Genomic DNA, 21,650 nt, shown 5'->3' on the forward strand with positions numbered 1-21,650 from the left:
GGGGGTAGCATGTTATTATAAAGGTGATCTGCCAGGCTTTGCGCTGCTTTGCCACATGCTCCGGATTACGCTGATGCTCACTTGTTTGCCTGTAGTACGGCCTCTCCCCCTTACAGTATAAAATTGTCGCTATATGTGTATATACTGTATACAGTGGTGTTTTTCTTTCTGCAGAAGAAAACAACTCACCGTTATAGTCTGCCCACCCCGTGCCAGACTACACCAAGCAGTGCAGGTAGGTGTATATACCTTGATCACTTATATTGTAAGCAGTGTGTTTTCTGTGCACTTCTGTTGTGTAATCCCAAGTCTCTGACATACGGCTACAAAGGGGTGGTGTACAGCTTGAAGATAGACTTTGCTGAAGTGCCATATGACTTGTAAGTATTGCTTAAAAGGGAAACTGTTAAAGAAGCACTTAAAAACTTACATTAACAAGGTAACCTGATGATCCATCTGCAGCTTCTTATTACTGATATATACAGCACCCACAAAGGAAATGTGTTAAGAAACACTGCATATTGTTTAAGGGCTATTAAGCCTATTTTGAGGGCCATAAATGCCATTTACAAAATATGCATGGTGCAATACATTGTATGTACGCAATGCAGCTCATTATCCACCTCCCATATAACATGGACAGTACACCCTCAGCACATCTTTATTCCAGCTTCTGGAACCCCACAGTAAAAGAATTCTGAGCAACCTGTAGCAGGTCGGACCTGAGTTATACATGGGGGAACAGTAAACACACGTTGCATAAAATCGGCACATTAGTGCAAAACAGCCACCAATAACATTTGTACTGTAGGAGGCGCACTTAGCTGGATGATCCTTACATGTTACTGTAGTCCTTACGTGTTGTATGTCCTTTATGTTATGTCCTATGCATTATATATCTCTGTATGCTGTATGTTTTGTACACTGTAAAACTGTACAGTCCTGTAAAAGAAAATCAGTTTGCTTCCTTTTGTTTTATGAACCTTTGTCTATATCCAGCGCTAATTATGATCAGAGCTTTGTGAATAAGTAATAAGTGATGTTTGTTATTTCCATGCTCTCAGTGATACACAAAACTCAGGCGTGGTACCATGGGCGTCTGTCACGAGACGAAACTCAACGCCTCATAGCGCAACAAGGAATGGTGGATGGGTAAGAAGCGAGATCCTGGTCATTAAGTTGTCAGTTGCTTTGTATCAATCGCACCAAGCTTTCATTCTGTATTTCTTCACAAACCGAACAACAACCATTATTTAAAGTATCAATCATCAAATCACGTTATTATGACATTTACTGTAAACACTGTATTAACTAGCTTGCTGATTTGCTTTAGATGTTTAACAGATTTGCTGATCTTTAGAATGTTGGGATTTGTTTTAGAATTCTGTCAACTGTCTCAATAAATCTTTTCCATCCCATAGTTTTAGCACAACCTGCCTCGTCTAGCCAATGTACATCACTAATTGCACAAGTTGTGTTATGGGGCTGTGGTTGTGGGTACAACTTATGTCATCAGTCCGTGCACACTCCCTTAATAGCCCCGTGGCAGTAGTTCCCACAAGTGACAACAGACTAGATTTGTCACAAGAATTCTGGGTGACATAAACTTTTAAAATAACACATGGCCTGCTTTTTTTTGTATATGTCATTAAACACATTGTTTTTGGCTTATTTACATGTGAAAAAAATAAAGGGACTGTTCACTTTCTGATAACTTTAACTGACTTATACATACTCTCCAACAACTTATACTAAATGTGTTGCTTTTTATTTTTAGCTGCTTTATGTAGTTTTTAGGTGGATGATTATTTGCTTTTCCTTGGACTCTGGAAACTATTGTATGTAATGTAGAGAGCAGAGCAGAGCTGCGTTGTAACCAAGGGCAACGTAACTACATAACTTTGTCAATAGAGTTACATAGATAACTAAAAAGTATCACAGAAGCCAGAAAGTTATTTATTTATTTTTAGTAAATGAAAGAAAATCATTTTATGGTGGACGACTCCTACTACTATCCATGTAGCAGACACGTCACAATACCAACATTCCTCAGGACTGGTATCGGTCAAAGAGAAACCATAATATTTGTATTGCTCTACTCCCTGGGGAATAGGATGAAATGGTAGCAGAACCCTCCTCTCCCTTCTCATAACACAGATACTCTTTCCTTGTCTCCCTCAGAGTGTTCCTGGTGCGAGAAAGCACGAGAAACCCCAAAGGATTTGTCTTGTCATTGTGTCACTTACAGAAAATCAAGCACTACCTCATCTTACCGGTACGTGCCTATCCTCAGCACAGCACCGCACTGGGCAAAGCAATTAAGTCTCTGAAACGGCAGACAGTTTAATGACTTTTTACTACAGGCTCAAATTGATGAGTTATGTAATCCCAGAGCCACTAGTTAACTGTTAGATAAGCAATTTCTAATGATTACAGCATATTATTTTCTTCCACAACTGACCTCTTTTATCTCAAAGAGTCTCTCATAATTTTCATCCTACTTTCCTCACCCTTGACCTCTCTGGCACCTTATTTAACTCACATGCATGAATATTTTTATGACAGCTTATTTAAATTGCACCTATCACATACAGGTGAGGCACAATTTTGTGGGGGGAACCAATATTCATTAAAATAAAGCCTATTGCATCAACAGGACTCAGTTGTGTCACTGAGACAAGAGGCACATGCCTCATGCCTCAATAATGTTAATGGCGGCGAGAGGCCTTGATCATACTTGCCAACTTTCGACAAGTGTAGTCCGGGAGAGGGGCGTGACTAGAGGGCGGGAGGGGGTGGGGCGCGGCCAAATGCGTCATTCTGCCCCCCCCAAACCCCCCCCCGCAATGAAAATGCTGTTTTGTTGTATCGGGCGGGGCCAAAATAATGCCATTCACCGCGGGATGCAGGAGACTTGCCTGCTCTCCCAGGAGTCCGTGAGACCGACCCGAATTTCGGGAGTCTCCCGGACATTCCGGGAGAGTTAGAGTTGGCAAGTATGGCCTTGATTAGCTCTCTTGCAATTCTATCCTGCCTATAGTAAGAACTAAGAGACCTCTATAACAATATAATGTATTTTCTCTGATTGTCTATTTTAATTGTGACAAGTAAATAGGTGAAGAAAGATTAAACAAGTCTCCTGCAGAATTAATTTCTCCAAACATGGGAGATTGCTTATTTATCCCAGTTAATGTCTAGGAATGGAGAACAGACTTTAAGAAGTAAAGCATTGTGCCTTGAGCAGCTTCTGAAAGATTTTGAGGAACTGTTCTTACTTTCAAGAACATGAAACATGAAGAAAACATGAAACTATTTTTGTTTTCTTTTGGATTTAATTTAATTATTTTTTTTGGAACATTTAAAATGTTAATGGGTAATTCTGCTTAAAATGATTTGCCTTGCATTCTGCTGGGTACTAAAACTTACTTGAATAACTCCTGGATTTCATCCTGTAACTGCCTGTTGAAAACCGAGAAACACACTTTTTTCCATTTGACAGATAAGTGTATAACTGACCTTCCTTAGCAACATATTTAACCATGAAAACAAAGTGTAGACTGCACTGATTGTTTTCATGGTTATAGATGCTGCTATAGAAGGACAGTTATTCACAATTCAAGTATACCTAGAGTTATGTGCACCCCATAAAGGCACCAGCCCTGTGTCTAGCAGTAGAGCTGATTTAACGCTTTAACATATTTTTGTTATTATAAGCAATGCACTGTGCATGGGGACTGTTGTATTACAGGTGACAATTTTATGTATAATGTGTAATACATTACTTGGACACCACTTGCATATATGCTTCTCTGCAAAGTCAGCCACATTAAAAGTATAACATGAGACCTCTACTATCCTTCAGTGGCGCACCCCAAACAATGTAATAAAATGCTTCATACACACTAACGTGACATGTAATTAAAATAATCCCAATGTGTCCTCATTTTCATCATCTATTTAAGCCATAAATAAGACTAAACGGCTAAGTATTTTAGGAGGAAAAGTGAAAACTTTATTAATTTAAAAGGGGTTGTATGAAGGGGTAAAAATTGAACTTTGATGTGATTTACACTTTTCCACCAAAAGAATTTAGACCATTGAGGTGCATTGCCAAATACCTGGATGTGCTTAGTAATTGACACCCAGGGGTATATTTACTAAACTGCGGGTTTGCAAAAGTGGAGATGTTGCCTATAGCAACCAATCAGATTCTAGCTGTCATTTTGAAGAGTGGACTAAATAAATGATAGCTAGAATCTGATTGGTTGCTATAGGCAACATCTCCACTTTTTCAAACCCACAGTTTAGTAAATCTAGCCCCCAGTATGTTTTTCAGTTTTCAGCATTTAATTTCAGGCAGAAGTCTTAGTTCAAAAATCAGGAGTTTTACAGGTTCAGCAGGTTTACAGTGAGCACACCAAATACATTTGCAACACTGTCACCTCACATAATATAGTAATTTGTAATTGCCTATGAAGTCAGATTGATGACATAGCCAACGGCATAAAATGCTAAAGTTGAGGCTGATTAGCTCCTTTTACATTTGTTAAAAAAAAAAAAGTGTTTTTTCTTTCTATTTCAGTGTGAGGAAGACGGACGACCTTACTTCTCTATGGATGATGGCCAAACCAAGTTTGTTGACCTCATCCAGCTGGTTGAGTTCCACCAGATCAACAGAGGTATCCTGCCATGCACCCTGAAGCACTATTGCACTTCTGTAGCACTATAATTGTCTCTCAATTGCCACAAAGTGAGGATGGAACAGGCCTCTTGAAGAAAATAATAAGATGGATGTTTCAACAACACGATTGATACTCCATTACATTTGGCTGGTATAAATGACAGCATAAGTACAGTGCTGGGATTTGTAAAATATTTCTAGATTGTTACTGTATGGATCTAAATCCTTGCCTGAGCGGACGGAGTTCTGGAAGCACATATTCAATAAGCTAAACATTCTATTTTTTATGATGGTACAATCATCTCACAAGGCTGTCATGTGACATTTGGTGGCTAAATTCCAGTGGAGGAGAAGCTTTCCATAAACTCCTAATGCCCAAAGAGAGACGGCAGGAGAAGAACACCCAAACTGTGTCTGGGGAAGGAATGCTCAATGGTGCATCTGTTGCTGAAGGCACTGTACTGTAAATATCTACACGGCCAGTTCATTGTCACATATTTTATATAAGAACTATATATTTTTGTCTTCTATTTTCTCTCTATTTTTGTACAGAATGCCCGAACCTCAATCTACTTATGAAGAGAAAAAGTTTATTTATATGTACCCAAGTGTCACATTAATAATAAAAAACTTGTTCACTACCCAGTTATAAAGTCTTATGGTGATCTTCTTTGGCTATTTGAAGAACTATGATTTAATTTTATCATTATCAAATCTAAATAGAAGATTGGTTAATATTGTGTGATTTTTGGCAATGAACGTTTTAGCCGGCTATAACAAATATAAAGCAGTCAAAACGGTTTTCATTTGCGAGTTAAGCATTTTGGGCCTGATTCATTAAGGATCTTAAATGAAGAGGATCCTTATTTCAATCTCCTGGACAAAACCATGTTACAATGCAAGGGGTGCAAATGAGTGTTCTGTTTTGCACATAAGTTAAATACTGACTGTTTTTTCATTTAACACACATATCAACTTTAAATGTCAGTGTACAAATAAGCTATCAAGTATTTGTGTGCTACATGAAAAAACAGTCAGTATTTAACTTATGTGCAAAACAGAAGACTCATTTGCACCCCTTGCATTGTAACATGGTTTTGTCCAGGAGACTGAAATAAGGATCCTCTTCATTTAAGATCCTTAATGAATCAGGTCCTTTGTGTTAGAAAAGACATAACAGCTTGGGAGCCTGGACGCACAAGTGTTTAGTCCTATCTTTGTATTTCCTGTTTATCTGTTTTTTCATATTCAAATGAATAGACAAAACAAAAAAAATGCAAAAACAGAACATAAAGCAAAATAAAGAAATCTATATTGTGAAACTGACACCTCCAACATATTTCCGGTGTACAGCCTTCTGTTTATTTGTTAGGATACCAATAATAGCCAAAATAAATTAAAAACTAACACAGTTCAACTCTCTATTAGATTGCCCAGTTTGTTCAGCATCGATTGCCCCGTACGCTGGGAACACAAACTTTTTTACAACCTAAGCTCCTCCCCAGATCTAGCCTGATTGACAGGTGTCAAACCCATGTCTTCCACCTCCTGAGTTTCACACCTCCCATTTTCTCTCGATAAAGGTGATCAGGACAGGTGCTATGTTTTGCTTGTCTACCAGGCCTCATTACAGCCATACCCTGGAGCCTGCTAGCTGTGAGAGATGACTCTAATAAACACATGTGGTAAGTCACTCACTTTGCCACAATATAGTGTGTACTGCACCATAGACCATACTTCCCAACTGTTCCGATTTAGGTGGGACAGTCCCGATTTTATTGTGGAAATTTGGGAGGTATGTGTCATTCACTGCTGCTCCGCAGTGGTGTATGGGTGCCACAAATGGTGTCTGGAGGGGAGTATGGGGCAGCCTAGCACTTAGAAAGTGTAAGTCAAGCCTCAGGAGTATGGCCACGCCCCCATTTGGGTGTAACCATGCCCTGTCGTGATGCGGCAACGACCCTCATCAGGCTGCCAGAGAGATAAATGTTGGAAGGTATGACCTAGACGAACGTGTTATTGCAAATTGAGTAGCTGGTTTATTTATGCAATTACTTATATACGTTTATACTTCCTAATGATTATTTTTGGGTTATGTATAGTGTACACTTCCCAATTACTGGGTGTATTGTATTCTATAACCTTTTTATAACCTGTTACCTCTGTAAACAAAACTGTAAAAGTAATGTAATACTGTACATTAGTGACGTTAGAGCTCAAATGCAGGCTGACACATCATTTAGGCTGGCTACACACTACTGTGTTTTCAGCCAATTATGGGGCAATCAGGCGATAAACGACTGATTGGCTCATTATCACAGTAGTGTGTACCCTGGAACGATGAACAATTATCGTTCCAAGCACATGATATCGCTGAAGGAGCACGTTCAACTGCACTGAAAATCTCTAACGATGAACAATGTCGTTCCAATTCTGCAGTGTGTAAATCTTAATGAGGTTGCTAGTAATTATAAGATTATACTTGTTAAATTACCCTTTGTTGTGAAGACAAAATATATGCTAGTTTATGCTAACCCAAACTAAAATCTCTTAAACCTTTTCTGCATCATTAGGTGTGGACAGATTAAATGAAAATGTCAGAATATTGCACAAAGCTAAGGCAGGAAAATACTTGTTTATATTCATAGTAGAGTTCTGCGTGTTTGATGGTCCTATCACCTTCACATCCAATTCAAGCCACTTGGTCAGACTCCATCTTGGCTCTGGAGCAACTTCATGATAAATTGGTATAGTAGCCACCAATATTATAGAAAACCCAGAAACGTAAGTTGCTATTTTATTTTTGCTAAAATGAAATCAAAGCCACTCCTATTTAATTTTAGTGTTTTATATTGATTTTATAGTCAATAAATTTATGTAAATAAAACAAAGTTGCCAAGTAATCTTAAATAATGGCAAGGTGAGTTCCTTTATTCATAGTGGAGTGCGAAATTGTGGTCATGCAGCACAAATGGCATCTTGTGACGTGATAGACCTATATTTTCATGAAGATGGCTACTCGGGTGCAGTATTTTCCATCTTATGATGGGAGGAGATAGGTGAATTAGGGTATTTCTGGCTGAACGAGGGCTATGCGCACTCATGCTACGTATTGCGTCCAGGTGCAATTTATACAGGAAAGCGCATTTTTAAGCGTCAATTTTACTTTCCATCATGCATATTTCCAGCAATAACAACAATCTCACAAAGACCAGAGACTGGGCGTGCAGCTGTGTGCGGGAGGTGGATAAATAGGGGCATTTGCAAAGCTACATCTTTCCTTGCTTTGTAAACGAAACCTAGTGATTAATAACGTCTCGCACATTTCATTTTTGTTCTGGTAGCGTCACAACTTAAGGCTTTAGAGCAGGCCTGTCCAACCTGCGGCTCTCCAGATGTTGTGAAACTACAAGCCCCAGCATGCTTTGCCAGTAGACAACCTGTTGATAGCTGGAAGGGCATGCTGGGACTGGTAGTTTCACAACATCTGGAGGGCCGCAGGTTGGACAAGCCTGCTTTAGAGTTCCCTGAATGTGTATTCCCTTCAGAAAATACAAGACCTAAATATTTCATTAGAATGTCCCAGTTGCTGTGCTAACCTGACCGGACTGAAAACTCCGTTGCACCTCACATAAGCTGACATCTCACGGGTGGTTCAGTGATACAGTAACAATTTGTTTTACTGTGGAAAACAATTGTGTGCGGTTGCTCTCAGTGACAATTCTTACGGAGAAGATTCAGTGCGGTTTTCTCCCTCACTTGTCATTGTCCTACTTGGCTCTGTGACCAGTGATAAGATTATCTTCTAATCCCTTTCATCGGATGCGCAAGATAAGACTATTTAGTGGTCAAATTAGGACTCAGCGTCATCCTTAAATATAAGCAACTTTTAAAAGTTGCTGTACGTACAAATACAATCAGCAATCACCTGAAACCCCACAGTTATCCCGTCTGTTTGGGTAGACTCAACGTCCATGAGATGGATCCTCGTACAGTACTTATAACTGGATGTTCCTCAGGAATTGGACTGGCCCTGGCTGTGAAACTGGCCCAAGATGAGCAGCAAAGATTTAAGGGTGAGTGTAATACCTGCAATTATCAATGCTCTTGTGATGAATAAAGGGTTCATCTACTTCTTTTGTATGCCTATTAGTGTTTAAAAAAAGAAAAAAACAGTTATGTGAAGTTCTAGCCCTAACTGTGTCTCTGTGCAAATGCAGCCAAACACATAGGTTTATTGAATAAAATAATGTCAATGGCACTCATGTGCTGTAACCGTTTGCAGCCAATCAATAACTTAGGTGAATATAAGTGACACTGGCCACAAGCTGTGATATTTGGATTTTGGCCTGATACAAAATTAAGCCTGATAATGATCTGCTTGTAATAATGTAGCTGGTTATTGGACATGCCTATAAATCCAGTTGGAAGGTGACTGCTAGTGGCCAGGGATGCCGTGAGTGATCTGGCTACTCAGCCTGATCGCCAATCTCACCAATGTGTGAAGCTGATAGATTGCCACTTGAACTGGATATGGCCATATATGGCCGTCTATAGACTGATTAAAATCTGCTGTAGGGTTCACTTTAGTCTGATTGTTATTTTGTAGGTTTAATAAATGCTTATCTATAGAAATGTAAACCACATCATCATCATTTATTTATATAGCGCCACTAATTCTGCAGCGCTGTACATAGAACTCACTCACATCAGTCCCTGCCCCATTGGAGCTTACAGTCTAAATTCCCTAACACACACACACACACACACACACACACACACACACACACACACACACACACACACACACACACACACACACACACACACACACACACACACACACACACACACACACGGGTCAATTTTAAAAGCAGACAATTAACCTACTAGTATGTTTTTTGGACTGTGGGAGGAAAGCGGAGCACCTGGAGGAAACCCACGCAAACACGAGGAGAACATACAAATTTCACACAGATAAGGCCATGGCCGGGAATTAAGCTCATGACCCCAGTGCTGAGAGACAGAAGTGCTAACCACTTCACCACCGTGCTGCCCACATCTAAGAGATGCAGCTGTGCACTGAAATGGAGTCATCTAGCATATCAAGCATCACTTCCAGTGTGATTAGGTATCACTGACCCCATTAACTGGACTAGTTATGATCACAAGCAGTTATCATTCAGCAAGCCCAAGTATTTCAATTTACAAGACTAGATCCACTGTCAACTTCTACACATTTACATTTACACCATGTTGATGGGAGGCTGCTGACACCTTGTGGTGCTTTTAACAACAGTGGGCCTGAATCATTAAGGAAAGTAAGGCAAAAAACTGAATACGTTTTCTCCTGGAAAAAAATATGTTACAATACAAGGGGTACAAATTAGTTTATTATTTTGCACATATGTTAAATACTGGGTGTTTTTCATGTAGCACACAAATATTTAATAGCTTTATTTGTACACTGAAATGTAAAATTGATCTAGAACATGCAGGGCCGGATTAACCATAGGGCTAACTGGGCTACAGCCCAGGGGCCTATGGCATCCAGGGGGCCCTTGAAAGTGCGCAGCAGCAGTATTGATCAGTCTGGGGCGGGGGCGCCCCCGGCCCGATCAGTGCTGCTGAGCACTTTCCCTGCAGTACTTCCCCGGCGCGCTGTATTCTCCTTACTGAGGAGATCTCGTGAGTCTCACTCTCACGAGATCTCAGTAAAGAGTGTAAAGCGTGCCGGGGAAGGAGGAGAAGAAGGTAAGTGCCAGGTGCTCGGATCACCGGGGGGGGGGGGGGAGGGGCGGCTCGGATCACGGGGGGGGGGGCCTCACGAGGGAATGGAGGCCCTGCATGTGAACATGCCCTACCCCAACTATAAATCTATCATCACATTTTAAATTTGCCTTCCCCTCTAATGCAACATTTGCCAAGGTGCAAAGTTACTCATTTTTTTTGCTTTACTTTCCTCAATGACTCAGTATCTTAAACAGCACATTTTATGTTTGTGAGTCACATTAAAGTATAATTCCTATATGAGTTGTAACCTAAGTGAAACCCAGTTCCCAGAGGTTACCTGGGATGCAGGGTTCAGGCTCTCCGACGGGTTCCCCTGTGTCCTGCGCACGTCCTTCATTGCTCCCCCCTCTCTCCTGTATGCTCTCGGTGGGCCACAGCAGTTTGGCTGGAGCGAGGAGAGTTGAATGAAATCTGCACATCCTGACGACCAGGCCTTTTTTTCAGCCAGGCAGCATGTTACCCACCAATTTGGGTCCTAAGTGCACCTGTTGTCTACACACACAGTGAAGGCAGCTAAGTTGTGGCCTGCAGTAAGATTAATGAAAATGCGGCCTATCAAGTCACTTGGAACTAGTGACATCAGTTATGCACTTTGGACCAAGGTTCAGCTTCAACACAATTCATAAAAAAACATCAATCGTGTATAACACCGGTACTCAGGTTGTATACATGCACTAAACCACACTGACATCACATTCAATAGGAAGAGGAATTATGGGGGAAATGTCTTCTGGTCAGGTGGCCTACAGGTGATCCTTGAGGGTTACCTGTTGTCCACCACAGATACACATACTGTAGCCACAGTTGCACTTCCAAGTTCTCCATTCTACATGCTGAGTGGTGAGCCACAATATCTGCCTGGCAGCTACATGCGGCTTTTACACTACAGGTTGAGCAACCACAGTAGTGTAAGTGACACATTCCTAGCATATGTCTAAAATAGCAATGTTGTAAAATATTGTGGTAATATTTCTCCAAGGCCTAGCCAAATGCTGTCACTGCTGTCCCTTTATGCAATTCTCACATTTACTCAGAAATAGATGATGTCCGCATGTCAGTTTTCAGTACCATTTCGCTCACTCACAGGCAACTTACATAATACACATAAATGTATTATTACTATTCTTTATTTATACAGCGCCAACATGTTATGCAGAACTTTACAGGGAATGCTTAATCATTCGCATCAGTCCTTGCCCCAGTGGAGCTTACAGACTTAATTCTCTACTACACATACATTGTGAAGTGCTGAGATTCCATGCGAAATGCTATATACACAGTTACAGAACCTATGTAATAGCTGGTCTGTAAAATAATAACCTAGGCGGCATGAGCAGGTTATTTATTAACAATGTGCAATTGTACAAACACCAACAGCAACCAATAACACATTTGCTTTCACTGTCTAATTTGCATTAGGACGATGGTGTGATGTTGCTATGAGTGGCAGCACTTGTGACATAGGGGCTGTCGTTGTTTCAAATGGCAAATGTTTGCATTTCCTTTTCTTTAAATACATTGGGCCTAATTCATTAAGGAAAGTAAAGCAAACAGCTGTAGATCTACATGAAAAGACAGACAGTGTATATCTTATATGCAAAATAATAAACTAATTTTCACCCCTTGCATTGCAACATGGTTTTGTCCAGAAGACAACTTACTCACATTTTTGCCTTACTTTCCTTAATGAATCAGGCCCATTGTGTTATAGAACAAATAATGAGAGGGTCAATAAGCACAGCTCTGGTGTTGCTGGGGTTAACAGTTGTAGAGCTTAAAGAAACTTTAAAAGCCAATGTTTTATTTTTGAATGTCTCTGGTAGACTGGTATACATAGGCAAACCGAGGGGGAGTTTCTTAGTGCCTGGAAACCCCCCTCCAAGCCTGGGGCACTGTATAATTAAGGTGGCTGGACCCTGTCCAGTGGCGCACGCAGGGGGGGTTTCTGGTTCTCCAGAAACCCCTCCCCTCTGTGAACCAACGTACTGTACAGCAGCGCTGTCAAAGAAGCGTCCGCGGCAGTGCTGTATTGTAGTATAATACAGCACTGCCGCGGATGCTGCTTGACAGCGCCGCGGCTGCTGAAGAATTCAGACTCGCCGAAATGGAGCTGCTGCGCATGCAAAAAAAAATGTTCTTTTCCGGGGTGGGGGGCGGAAACCTCCCCTTCTAAATCCTGCGTTCGCCCCTGGGTATATATCATGTGTGCACCTTGGAATTAGATCTGCTCCTATGAATGTCACTGAAAAGTTATAGCGCCCAACTGTGACACAGAGGATGTCATTTTGAAAAACTGCACACATAGCATAGCAAGCTGTAACTAAGAAGTCATAAATGTTTAATTTCCAGATACACATCAGACGAGAGATTATTTAATAAGATTACAGATTAATAAGAGCAAAAGTGTTTCATCTTCACAAAAGTAAGCTGGATATTACATACTCTTCTAATATTAAAATTGTAGATTTATCAAACCTTCTAAAAGGGAAGTGGAAATATTGCCCATTTCAGCCAATCAGATTGTAGTTATCATTTTCTGCAATGTACTAGATAAATGATAACTAGAATCTGATTGGTTGCTATGGGCAACACCTCCATTTTCCTCTTTAGAAGGTTTGCTTAATCTACCCAGACTGAGGTGGGGAAATCTTTACAAATCTCACTCCAAAAGGAGACATAAGAAAACTAGGCTCTCAGACGCATACTGTTGTTATCATTTTTGGCCTGATTTCTGATTGCTAGGATAGATGAAACTTCTTCTCCTGTCCCAGAACAGGAGATCTGTACAGAGTTATGGGTGATGTATAAATTTTTGTTATTTTGCTTTTTATCTTGTATCTTTTTACATATTTATATATATGTCATTTTTATAACCTTTTGCATGTATAAACATTAAACCTTTTATATTCTAAACCTTACTAATTTGTGTCCTTCATACTCTTAATAAATGTACAAGCCTTTCTGATAAAGTAACTATTTGTGACTGCGTTAACCCTAGAACTGTTGGGCAGCAGTGTGCTAGATTGTACATGGATTTTGGTGGGGTGCTCCAAAAGTTACCTTATGGTAGGTTGGTGATAGCATAGTTTAGGGCGTGTGCACTATTGTGGAGTGTTATTTCACTGAATTTCATAACTTGTGTGAAGGGTGGGTGAGAGATGGTTAGAATTGATTAGGTCCAAGTCACATGCACAGAGTATATACATGACACATTTGGTTAACATGTGCATTTAATATTGCGTATTGCATCTTAGTTGAGGTGGACCAAGAGACTTAGTAAATGCACTTACAAAGTCTATGGAGCAGGATAGTCTGTGATTAGATGGTGATGTTTTCTCACCAGGCTGACCAACTTCTTGTGCTGTGCGAAGGCTTCATGCTGCTGTTCTGATCTCCTAATAGGATCTTGTGGGACAAAGGACACCTGTTTCACATCACTGATACTGTCCTTTTTCTACAGTCATTGCCACCATGCGCAACCTAGGAAAGCGGAAAGCTCTGGAGGAGGCGGCAGGAGACGCCCTTTGTAGAACACTGGAGATAAAAGAGCTGGATGTCCAGAGTGAATGTTCCATTCGGGAATGTGTGGACAGCATCCCTCACAGACATATAGACATTCTCAGTGAGTGGTGCGTTACATGACTGCCAATTACAGACTTACAAACAAATGCTGTTTACCTGCTAAACATAATTACTATACTTTACTGTTTGTCTTAAAGGCAATATTCCTATATAGCTATTCACAAGCAGTCTGTCACTAGGGAAAATTGTTTTGCAGTTAATAATGCAGGAGTGGGGCTTATCGGACCTATAGAGTGCCAGTCCATAGAGGACATGCAAGGCATCTTCGAAACCAATTTCTTTGGAGTTGTAAGGATGATAAAGGAAGTTTTGCCTGACATGAAGAGGAGGAGAAGTGGGCACATTCTGGTGATGAGCAGTGTAATGGGATTACAAGGTATGTACATGAGCAATAGCGATATTACAGAAAGGATGTGCAAGCCATAACTCATTATCCTCGTCATATGACTGCTTCTGTAATTAACTCTGGTTAGCATTATTGTCTCTCAGCAAAGTAGCCTTGGGTTCCATACCACCCCAAGATTCTAAGTGTGGAGAGTTTGTTCAACCTGTCTTTGCTTGAATTACCCCCGGGTGCTCCAGATTCCTCCTATGGTCCAAAGATATACTAGCAGGTTAATTGGCTTCTGACTAAAAGTGTATGTGTATGCGTGCATGTGTGTGTGAATGCGTGCATGTGTGTGTGTGTGTGTGTGTGTGTATGTATGTATGTATGCGTGCATGTGTGTGTGTATGCGTGCATGTGTGTGTAGGCGTGCATGTGTGTGTGTAGGCGTGTGTGTGTGTGTGTGTATGCGTGCATGCATGCATGTGTGTGTGTAGGCGTGCATGTGTGTGTATGTGTGTATGTGTGTGTGTGTGTATGTATGCGTGCATGTGTGTGTGTGTATGTAGAGGCGTGCATGTGTGCATGCATGTGTGTGTAGGCGTGCATGTGTGTGTATGCATGCGTGTGTGTATGCGGGCATCTGGATTACACTAAATTATATTCTAAACTACACTGAGGAGGAGAATGATATGCCTGAATCACGTTCTCTGACAATACAGCGTTCTGGAATATGGTGGAGCTATATAAATAATGGATAATAATAAAAGCAAAGTATTTATTTAACTTTACCTCTGTCTCGTTAACCAAATCCACTTTATCTCATTAGGCATCGTATTCAATGATATCTATTCAGCCTCCAAGTTTGCCGTTGAAGGATTCTGTGAGAGTCTGGTATTCCAAACTCTGAAATTTAATATATTGTAAGTGAGACATTAATTTTAGCCAAAAATGAGATCATAACATGTTTTGTTAAGTGGTGAGAATGTGTTGAGTCACTTACAAGTGGAATTAATCTCGCTGGACCAGTTTCTGTCAGTAACTCAGTGACAATCTTGCTGAGATCATACACCTACATATTCAATTTCAGAATGAAGACTACTAATATAATTCGTAAGAAGTATGTTAATTCACAAAAAGTTTATATGAGCTCAGTATGGACCTGAGTCATTAAGGAGAACAAAGCATAAAAAAGGAGTAACTTTGCACCTAGGCAAAACCATGTTGCATTAGAGGGGGATGTAAATTTAAAATGTGGGGACAGATTTATAGTTGGGATAGGGCATGTCCTAGATCAACTTTAAATTTCATTGTAAATATAAAGCTATCAAGTGTCTGTGTGCTACATGAAAAAACAGTCAGTATTTAACTTATGTGTAAAATAATAAACTAATTTGCACCTCTTGCATTGTAACATGGTTTGTCCCGGAAAGCATTTACTCTTTTTTTTTTTGCCTTACTCTCCTTAATGACTCAGGCCCTATAGTTTTTTAGGGGTGGGTATTCAAATAGTGCTGTTATTTATAGCAAAGTTGACAATTCATGATGTGGAATGATTTGACAGTGCCAGTGCATTGAGCTAACAAAAAAGGATACTGCTATTGCGGGATTCTCATTGCCTCTGATCACCACTGCAATTCAACTGTTCTCATGGCTTAAAGAGGCTGAAACATGTTTGATTGCATCCTCAATGTACGTGAAGTCATGAACAATATAATGACACTAGATATATTTGCTTTGACTAAAGAAAAAAATTGCATTCATATATTTTTACTGCAAACATAGTCAGATCAGACAGGTACAATATGTGCCAATGAACAAAGGCAAATCTTTCTATATTTGTCACCGTATCTTACTGTTACCTCACATATTAAGCTTAGACAATCTGTTTTCATTAATATGGGAAATAATAGCTGCCTTTCTTACATTGATAGAACATTCTCTTTATATGAAAACTAGTCTAAAAGGCGTAAATGAATATAATTATTCATATGCAGATCTTTGGTCATTCGCCTGTCCAATAGATGCCTATTTCTCAACCAGCTCACAGAGTGCAGTCAGCAGATGACCTTACACACATGCAGCTATGAGCTCACGCTGCGCTGCGGAATTAGTGGCGCTATATAAATTGATGATGATGATGATGCATACTCTAGTCTTTTGCTGAAAAAGATTTCCCAGGATGCCCAATACAAATCTGATTGATTCCCACGGGATTTTGATTTGGTTTTCTGGCTGTTTTGGTCCTCCTACGTGGAGAATGTCAAGGCAATTTGATTGAATATTTGTCACTGTCTGCACCCAGAGTACAGATACGGTAACTCACCGTTTAATCTGTCCTTGTGCTTGCACAATGCGAGCAGTGTAAACACTGGGTTTCTGCCACACTACCACGGATACTCTCTATGAATGGTGCATACAGCATTCTAGAGTATATAATGCTTACACTGCTTGCATCGCACAGTCATCGTAAGCAGGTGAATGCTGGAATTTTGCCATTAGTATACTCTGGTAGCAGAAAGCGCCAGTGTTCCACTACCTGCATATTTAGAAACCTTATATGGTGCAATGCCACAGTTTTTAAGTGCTATCAAGAAAAGGTAGGATCTTGCCAATCCTAACCATTGCTATCAATAATAGCTGGTAGGTTCAGTGACAAGGATAGGTATTGTTTCATCCAGTCCCTGGGTGTGCTGAAATCTGCCCGTACATTATATAACCACCTGAATGTTTTTATGCTGATGCAGGAAATCCTAGTGATGCACCAGGGGCTTCCTTCTGGTAGCTAGGCCAGCTTTCTTGTGTGGAATAGCTGAATTATTAATTAATTACTAATAGTTCCAGTTTGCATTGGTTTTATACCCCGCCTAACGGTTGATGACTTCCCTTCATTTCTCCACCCAAATTTTTACCAGTCCACGGTCTAATTCCAGTAAGGTCTGAGACATATGAGGTGAAAGAGGTAACAGCTTTATTTAATAAACATTCTGAAAACCTGGTGGAAAGGAAACAACACTGCAAATGTCAGCTCCAGCCATTAACCATTACCATTGGGGGTGGCCTCCCGCTTCCTGGCCCTGGAGACCCCCCACCCTTCCCCTGGCTTTGAACAAGAGTGGTGACATGTGCTTCAACTGCAACTTTAATGGAGGTGTCCAGACGACTGTCCAGGCATCACCAATGGCCACTGACTGCAGTGCTTTTCCACCAATGCCATGTTCTTTGCCAGAATACTGTCCTTAGCCTTTTCTGGGCTCCTTCTAAATCCCTTTAGTCTCCTAAGTATTTCTCCTTTCCTTTGTACTGTTGCATCTCTATAGGTCATTCCCTAAATCCTACTATTGTATCCATAATGCTGATTATTTTGAATATGTAAAACTTACCATACAAAAATGTATAGGAAAGAATTATTTTCCATTTATTATTTAATATTATGAATACATGTAAAAATTGTAAATCCTCATATTTCCCTAATATTTAATTCTCTCTGGATTTTAGCCTGACATTGATAGAGCCAGGTCCTGTGAAGACAGAGTTTGAGTTAAAAGTTTATGAAGATGCTATACATGGGGATTACTCCAAGACAGACCCTGAGACATCTGATATGTTTACAAACTATTACTTGAAGAACTCTAAAGCCATATTTTCTAGTCTTGGGCAGACCCCGGAGGAAGTTGCTGAGGTAAGGGGCATCTTAAAAATAACAGTTTTATTTTGCTGAACCTTTATGAAAACCGGTGTACAGGAAGAAGGTTCTATAACCTACAGCAACTAGACTTTTGCATTTTAATTTAATTCATGAATGCTACCCTTTGTGTTCTGGTCTTATTAAGGGGTTAATCAGGATTCACTGTGTAAACCTTAAATAACACCAATCCCACGCCCCCCAGCATGAGAGAAGGGCATGTGGGACATATAAACTAATTACATACCCTAACATTTCTGGATAGGCAAGACTGTAAACACAGTGGAGTTCAGAAATAATACTTCATTTTTGGATAATGGGCATTAATAAACAGTGTTGGAGTTACAAACACAGTATATGTAATCCAGTGCTATAATTTGTTTTTAGTTCCTGTATAAAAAAATCAATCAGGATTATGGTGGTCATTCACATTTAAGTCCGTTCTGGGACTGAAAAGAATTGAATGTATTGATAGTTTGTCACACAAGATAATCACACATAGCGATGCAGTATATCAAATCGCACAGGTAGATAAATATTGAATTACTAACATGTGAATATCATTGCTGCAGCATATTCTACGTGTCATCACCATGGACACACCTCCTTTTCGCTACCAGACTAACCAGGTCTACACTCCTCTTACTGCACTGAAATACGCAGATCCCAGTGGAGAGCTGGTGACCGACGTGTTCTACAAGATCGTATTCCAGCATGACACTCTCATGCAGGCCAGCCTTCTGGCTATCAAGCTCCTCCGCTGGAAAGCACAGAAAGTACAACAAGGAGCAAGGATTTTGGGATTTATATAGGAGATTCATTTTTCAAAACAACTTGACACCTATGAATGATGTGTTTGTAACCAGCTCATTCAAGAAGCTGTTTTTGCCAACCATTTGGTTGTCATCCATGGTAACCGTGCAAGCAAGTAAATGAGCTTCATTCTTTAATCCCCAAATGGTCTTATTGCAAAAAACATATGTCAAAAACACTGTTTGTTAAGTGCCTTGAACACAGGGTACCTGGTAGTGGAGATGTTGAATTGTATGGTGGGTTAGGAAACTTCTGCAAGTTAGTGAGCAGACCACCTGTGAGGCAAGCCTGGCAGTGGCTGAGAGCCTTGTCCCTTGGAGAACGGAGAGGAGAACTTACTGATGCACAGTCTGTGACGGCCACCGAGCCGTGAGTTTCACTTCCCACTTCCAAACACTAAAATATCACCCCATGAGTCCCAAGAGAGCCCGCTCTAACACTTCATCCACCTCATTGATGCTGGAGATATCTATAAAACTACAAAACCTTTTTATTATATACCAACTGCCTATCGCCTTCAATCGATAGAAGTTGACAGATGCATTCATAGGAAATATGGACCTAATGGACCTAATAAACAGATTAGAACCCAGTCAATAATGTAAATTATAATACCGAGTGCCACAAAGTAATGCAGAGGATCTATAGTCATCCCTAAGTAGCACCTGGTGTCATTCAAAGCAACATGCCAGGTGATTTGCCTGGGACGTTAGCAGTTGATTGAAAGTGGAGCGCTAGTGTTATCTCACCAGCCAGCAGCCTAAGATTGTTAAATGGAGAAATCCCCACAGTAACTGATCTGGGCCTGAGTCATTAAGGAGGCAAAAAAGGAGTAAATTTGAACCTGGACAAACCATGTTACAATTCAAGGGGTGCAAATTAGTTTATTATTTTGCAATTGAGGAAAATACTGTCTGCTTTTACGTCTAGCACACAAATACTTGATAGCTTTTCTTTTACAGTGAAATTTAAAGTTGATCCAGGACATGCCCTACCCCAACTATAAATCTGTTTCCACATTAAATATTTACCTTTCCCTCCAATGCAACATGGCTTTGTCCAGGTGCAAAGATTCTGCTTTTTTTGCTTTGCTCTCCTTAATGACTCAGGCCCTCTGTGTGAATATTATAGCATGAGGTGACCGAACAACATACACTACAGTGGGAGGAAGAGTCTCAGTGGCTCATAAATATGGGTGAGTGGAGATTAGAGGGGAGGGGCCTGTTTTCTGCATCCACAACAGATTTATTCAACAGATAGGTGACACTTTATATCAAAATTTGGGAACCTGTGGCTGTCCAGCTGTTAGGGAACTACACATTTTAACATGCCCTGGCTAAAAGCTGGATAAGACTGCTGGAAGTTTCACATCAACTGGATAGTTATGTTTCTAAAATCGTATTATGCTTACTTTACTCAGTCAGAGCACTTTTTATCCCTCAGTCATTCCAACCCATGGGGCCTGTTTACTAACAAAGTGTAAACACCACAGCAACCAATCCCTAGTTAGCTTTCACCAAGCTAGTGCAAGTTAGATAATGGAAGCAAACATCTGATTGGTTGATATAGGTAACTCCACATTAGTAATTTGACAGTAAATAACTTCTTTTAATAATCATTTATGAACATGCAGACCTGCGGACACTGCGAAAATGCAGTTTTTTTCTTTTGTTACATCAGACACCTATTTTTGCGCAACTGTTTTGGAGCATCAACATGGTGTTGACTGCTGTGGTCAAAAAAGTTATTTCTAATAGGAGTTGCTGAACATATCTGAGTATTTGTTGTTGAATGATGGACTGCAATCCACAAACTGGTCGAACCTGCAAAGCATCTACACAGAGGCAGACGTAATAAGGGACAGGATTGCCTGTGTATGCATATGTGCATGACAGCTGAATAGGTGCATCTGTGTCAACAATGTTCCTGCTTCTTTGCTGTTCCTTATTCTATGCTTATACACAGGCTGCAAATCTTTATCCTTGTATGCAAGATATCTCATACCTGCCAACTCTCCCTGAATGTCCAAATCTTTATCCTTGTATGCAAGATATTTCATACCTGCCAACTCTCCCTGAATTTCAGGGAGACTCCCTGAAATAGGGGTGATCTCCCTCACTCCCTGAAAAGTCTGGCATTCTCCCTGATGCTGATCCAGTACTGGGTGGCTTCCTCATCTGTGACATGATAACACTGTTCAGAAATTGTGTCCTTTGTCCATGTATTGATGCCTATGGAGGTGGCCATTTTCATGGAGACCAAGATTTAATCAAATACTGACAGGTAAGACAACATGACTTCAGTAATGGAGACAGAAATGTAAAAGACACTTCAGTCTCTAGAGATTCATTAGCTGCGTTTCTTTAACGCATAGTTGCCTACTTGTCCGGGAGACTCCTGCATTTCTCGGAGACCTCCCGGGAGAGCAGGGCAACCGCCCAATTCTTGCCCCTGCAATAGAAAAGTGGCAGGGGGAGGGGTCTTAATGATGCAAATATTGCGTCATCTTAGCCCCACCCTTGCTGTAATTGGCCAAAATTTTGAAAATCGTTTAGGCGGTGGGGCCAAAATGATGTGATTCATCGAGCCCCGCCCCCGCATGCCCACCTCCCCCGAGATCTCCCTGAAGCCAATGAGGAAAAGTTGGCAAGTATGAGATATCTACATGCTATCAACAAATCTCTATGTCTTTTCTAATTCAGGAACTGAGTGCAATTTTGCTTAGATAGTAGTAACATGTAAAACAGTAACATTTATCAGTAACTTTCAAA

The 21,650-nt window shown here is 40.5% G+C and overlaps 3 protein-coding genes across 11 annotated transcripts in view; 2 read left to right on the plus strand and 1 right to left on the minus strand.

Annotated features, from left to right (window-relative positions):
- GRB7 (growth factor receptor bound protein 7) overlaps positions 1 to 5,334 on the plus strand; it is a 56,301-nt gene extending 50,967 nt beyond the window's left edge. For all 5 annotated transcript variants that reach the window (XM_075177086.1, XM_075177087.1, XM_075177088.1 and 2 more), the window contains 4 exons: positions 175 to 235; positions 1,065 to 1,152; positions 2,182 to 2,275; positions 4,583 to 5,334. In XM_075177086.1, coding sequence (XP_075033187.1) covers positions 175 to 235; positions 1,065 to 1,152; positions 2,182 to 2,275; positions 4,583 to 4,729 — 390 coding nt within the window. In that variant the 3' untranslated portion in view covers positions 4,730 to 5,334. The remainder of the gene's footprint in view (positions 1 to 174; positions 236 to 1,064; positions 1,153 to 2,181; positions 2,276 to 4,582) is intronic.
- Positions 5,335 to 8,571: 3,237 nt separating this feature from the next.
- LOC142094689 (retinol dehydrogenase 8-like) lies at positions 8,572 to 20,511 on the plus strand. The gene is made up of 6 exons (XM_075177097.1): positions 8,572 to 8,757; positions 13,935 to 14,096; positions 14,253 to 14,432; positions 15,211 to 15,304; positions 17,880 to 18,063; positions 18,639 to 20,511. The coding sequence occupies exons 1-6, from the start codon at positions 8,661 to 8,663 to the stop codon at positions 18,876 to 18,878; spliced, it is 957 nt and encodes a 318-aa protein (XP_075033198.1). The 5' UTR covers positions 8,572 to 8,660; the 3' UTR covers positions 18,879 to 20,511.
- The window catches only part of IKZF3 (IKAROS family zinc finger 3), a 66,606-nt gene continuing 65,467 nt past the window's right edge, over positions 20,512 to 21,650 (minus strand). For all 5 annotated transcript variants that reach the window (XM_075177092.1, XM_075177095.1, XM_075177094.1 and 2 more), the window contains one exon: positions 20,512 to 21,650. This exon is cut by the window's right edge and continues 1,251 nt beyond it. The gene's annotated coding sequence lies outside the window, so the exon portion shown is untranslated.

This window comes from Mixophyes fleayi, chromosome 6 (assembly GCF_038048845.1).
Source record: "Mixophyes fleayi isolate aMixFle1 chromosome 6, aMixFle1.hap1, whole genome shotgun sequence".
NCBI lineage: Eukaryota > Metazoa > Chordata > Amphibia > Anura > Limnodynastidae > Mixophyes > Mixophyes fleayi.

What these genes read in the sequence shown, in the direction of transcription:
- LOC142094689 (XM_075177097.1), top strand. Translation starts at nt 8,661, where the DNA reads ATGGATCCTCGTACAGTACTTATAACTGGATGTTCCTCAGGAATTGGA. An exon ending in CAGACATATAGACATTCTCA is followed by an intron (nt 14,097 to 14,252) that starts GTGAGTGGTGCG and finishes ATTGTTTTGCAG; the next exon opens with TTAATAATGCAGGAGTGGGG. An exon ending in CAGTGTAATGGGATTACAAG is followed by an intron (nt 14,433 to 15,210) that starts GTATGTACATGA and finishes TTATCTCATTAG; the next exon opens with GCATCGTATTCAATGATATC.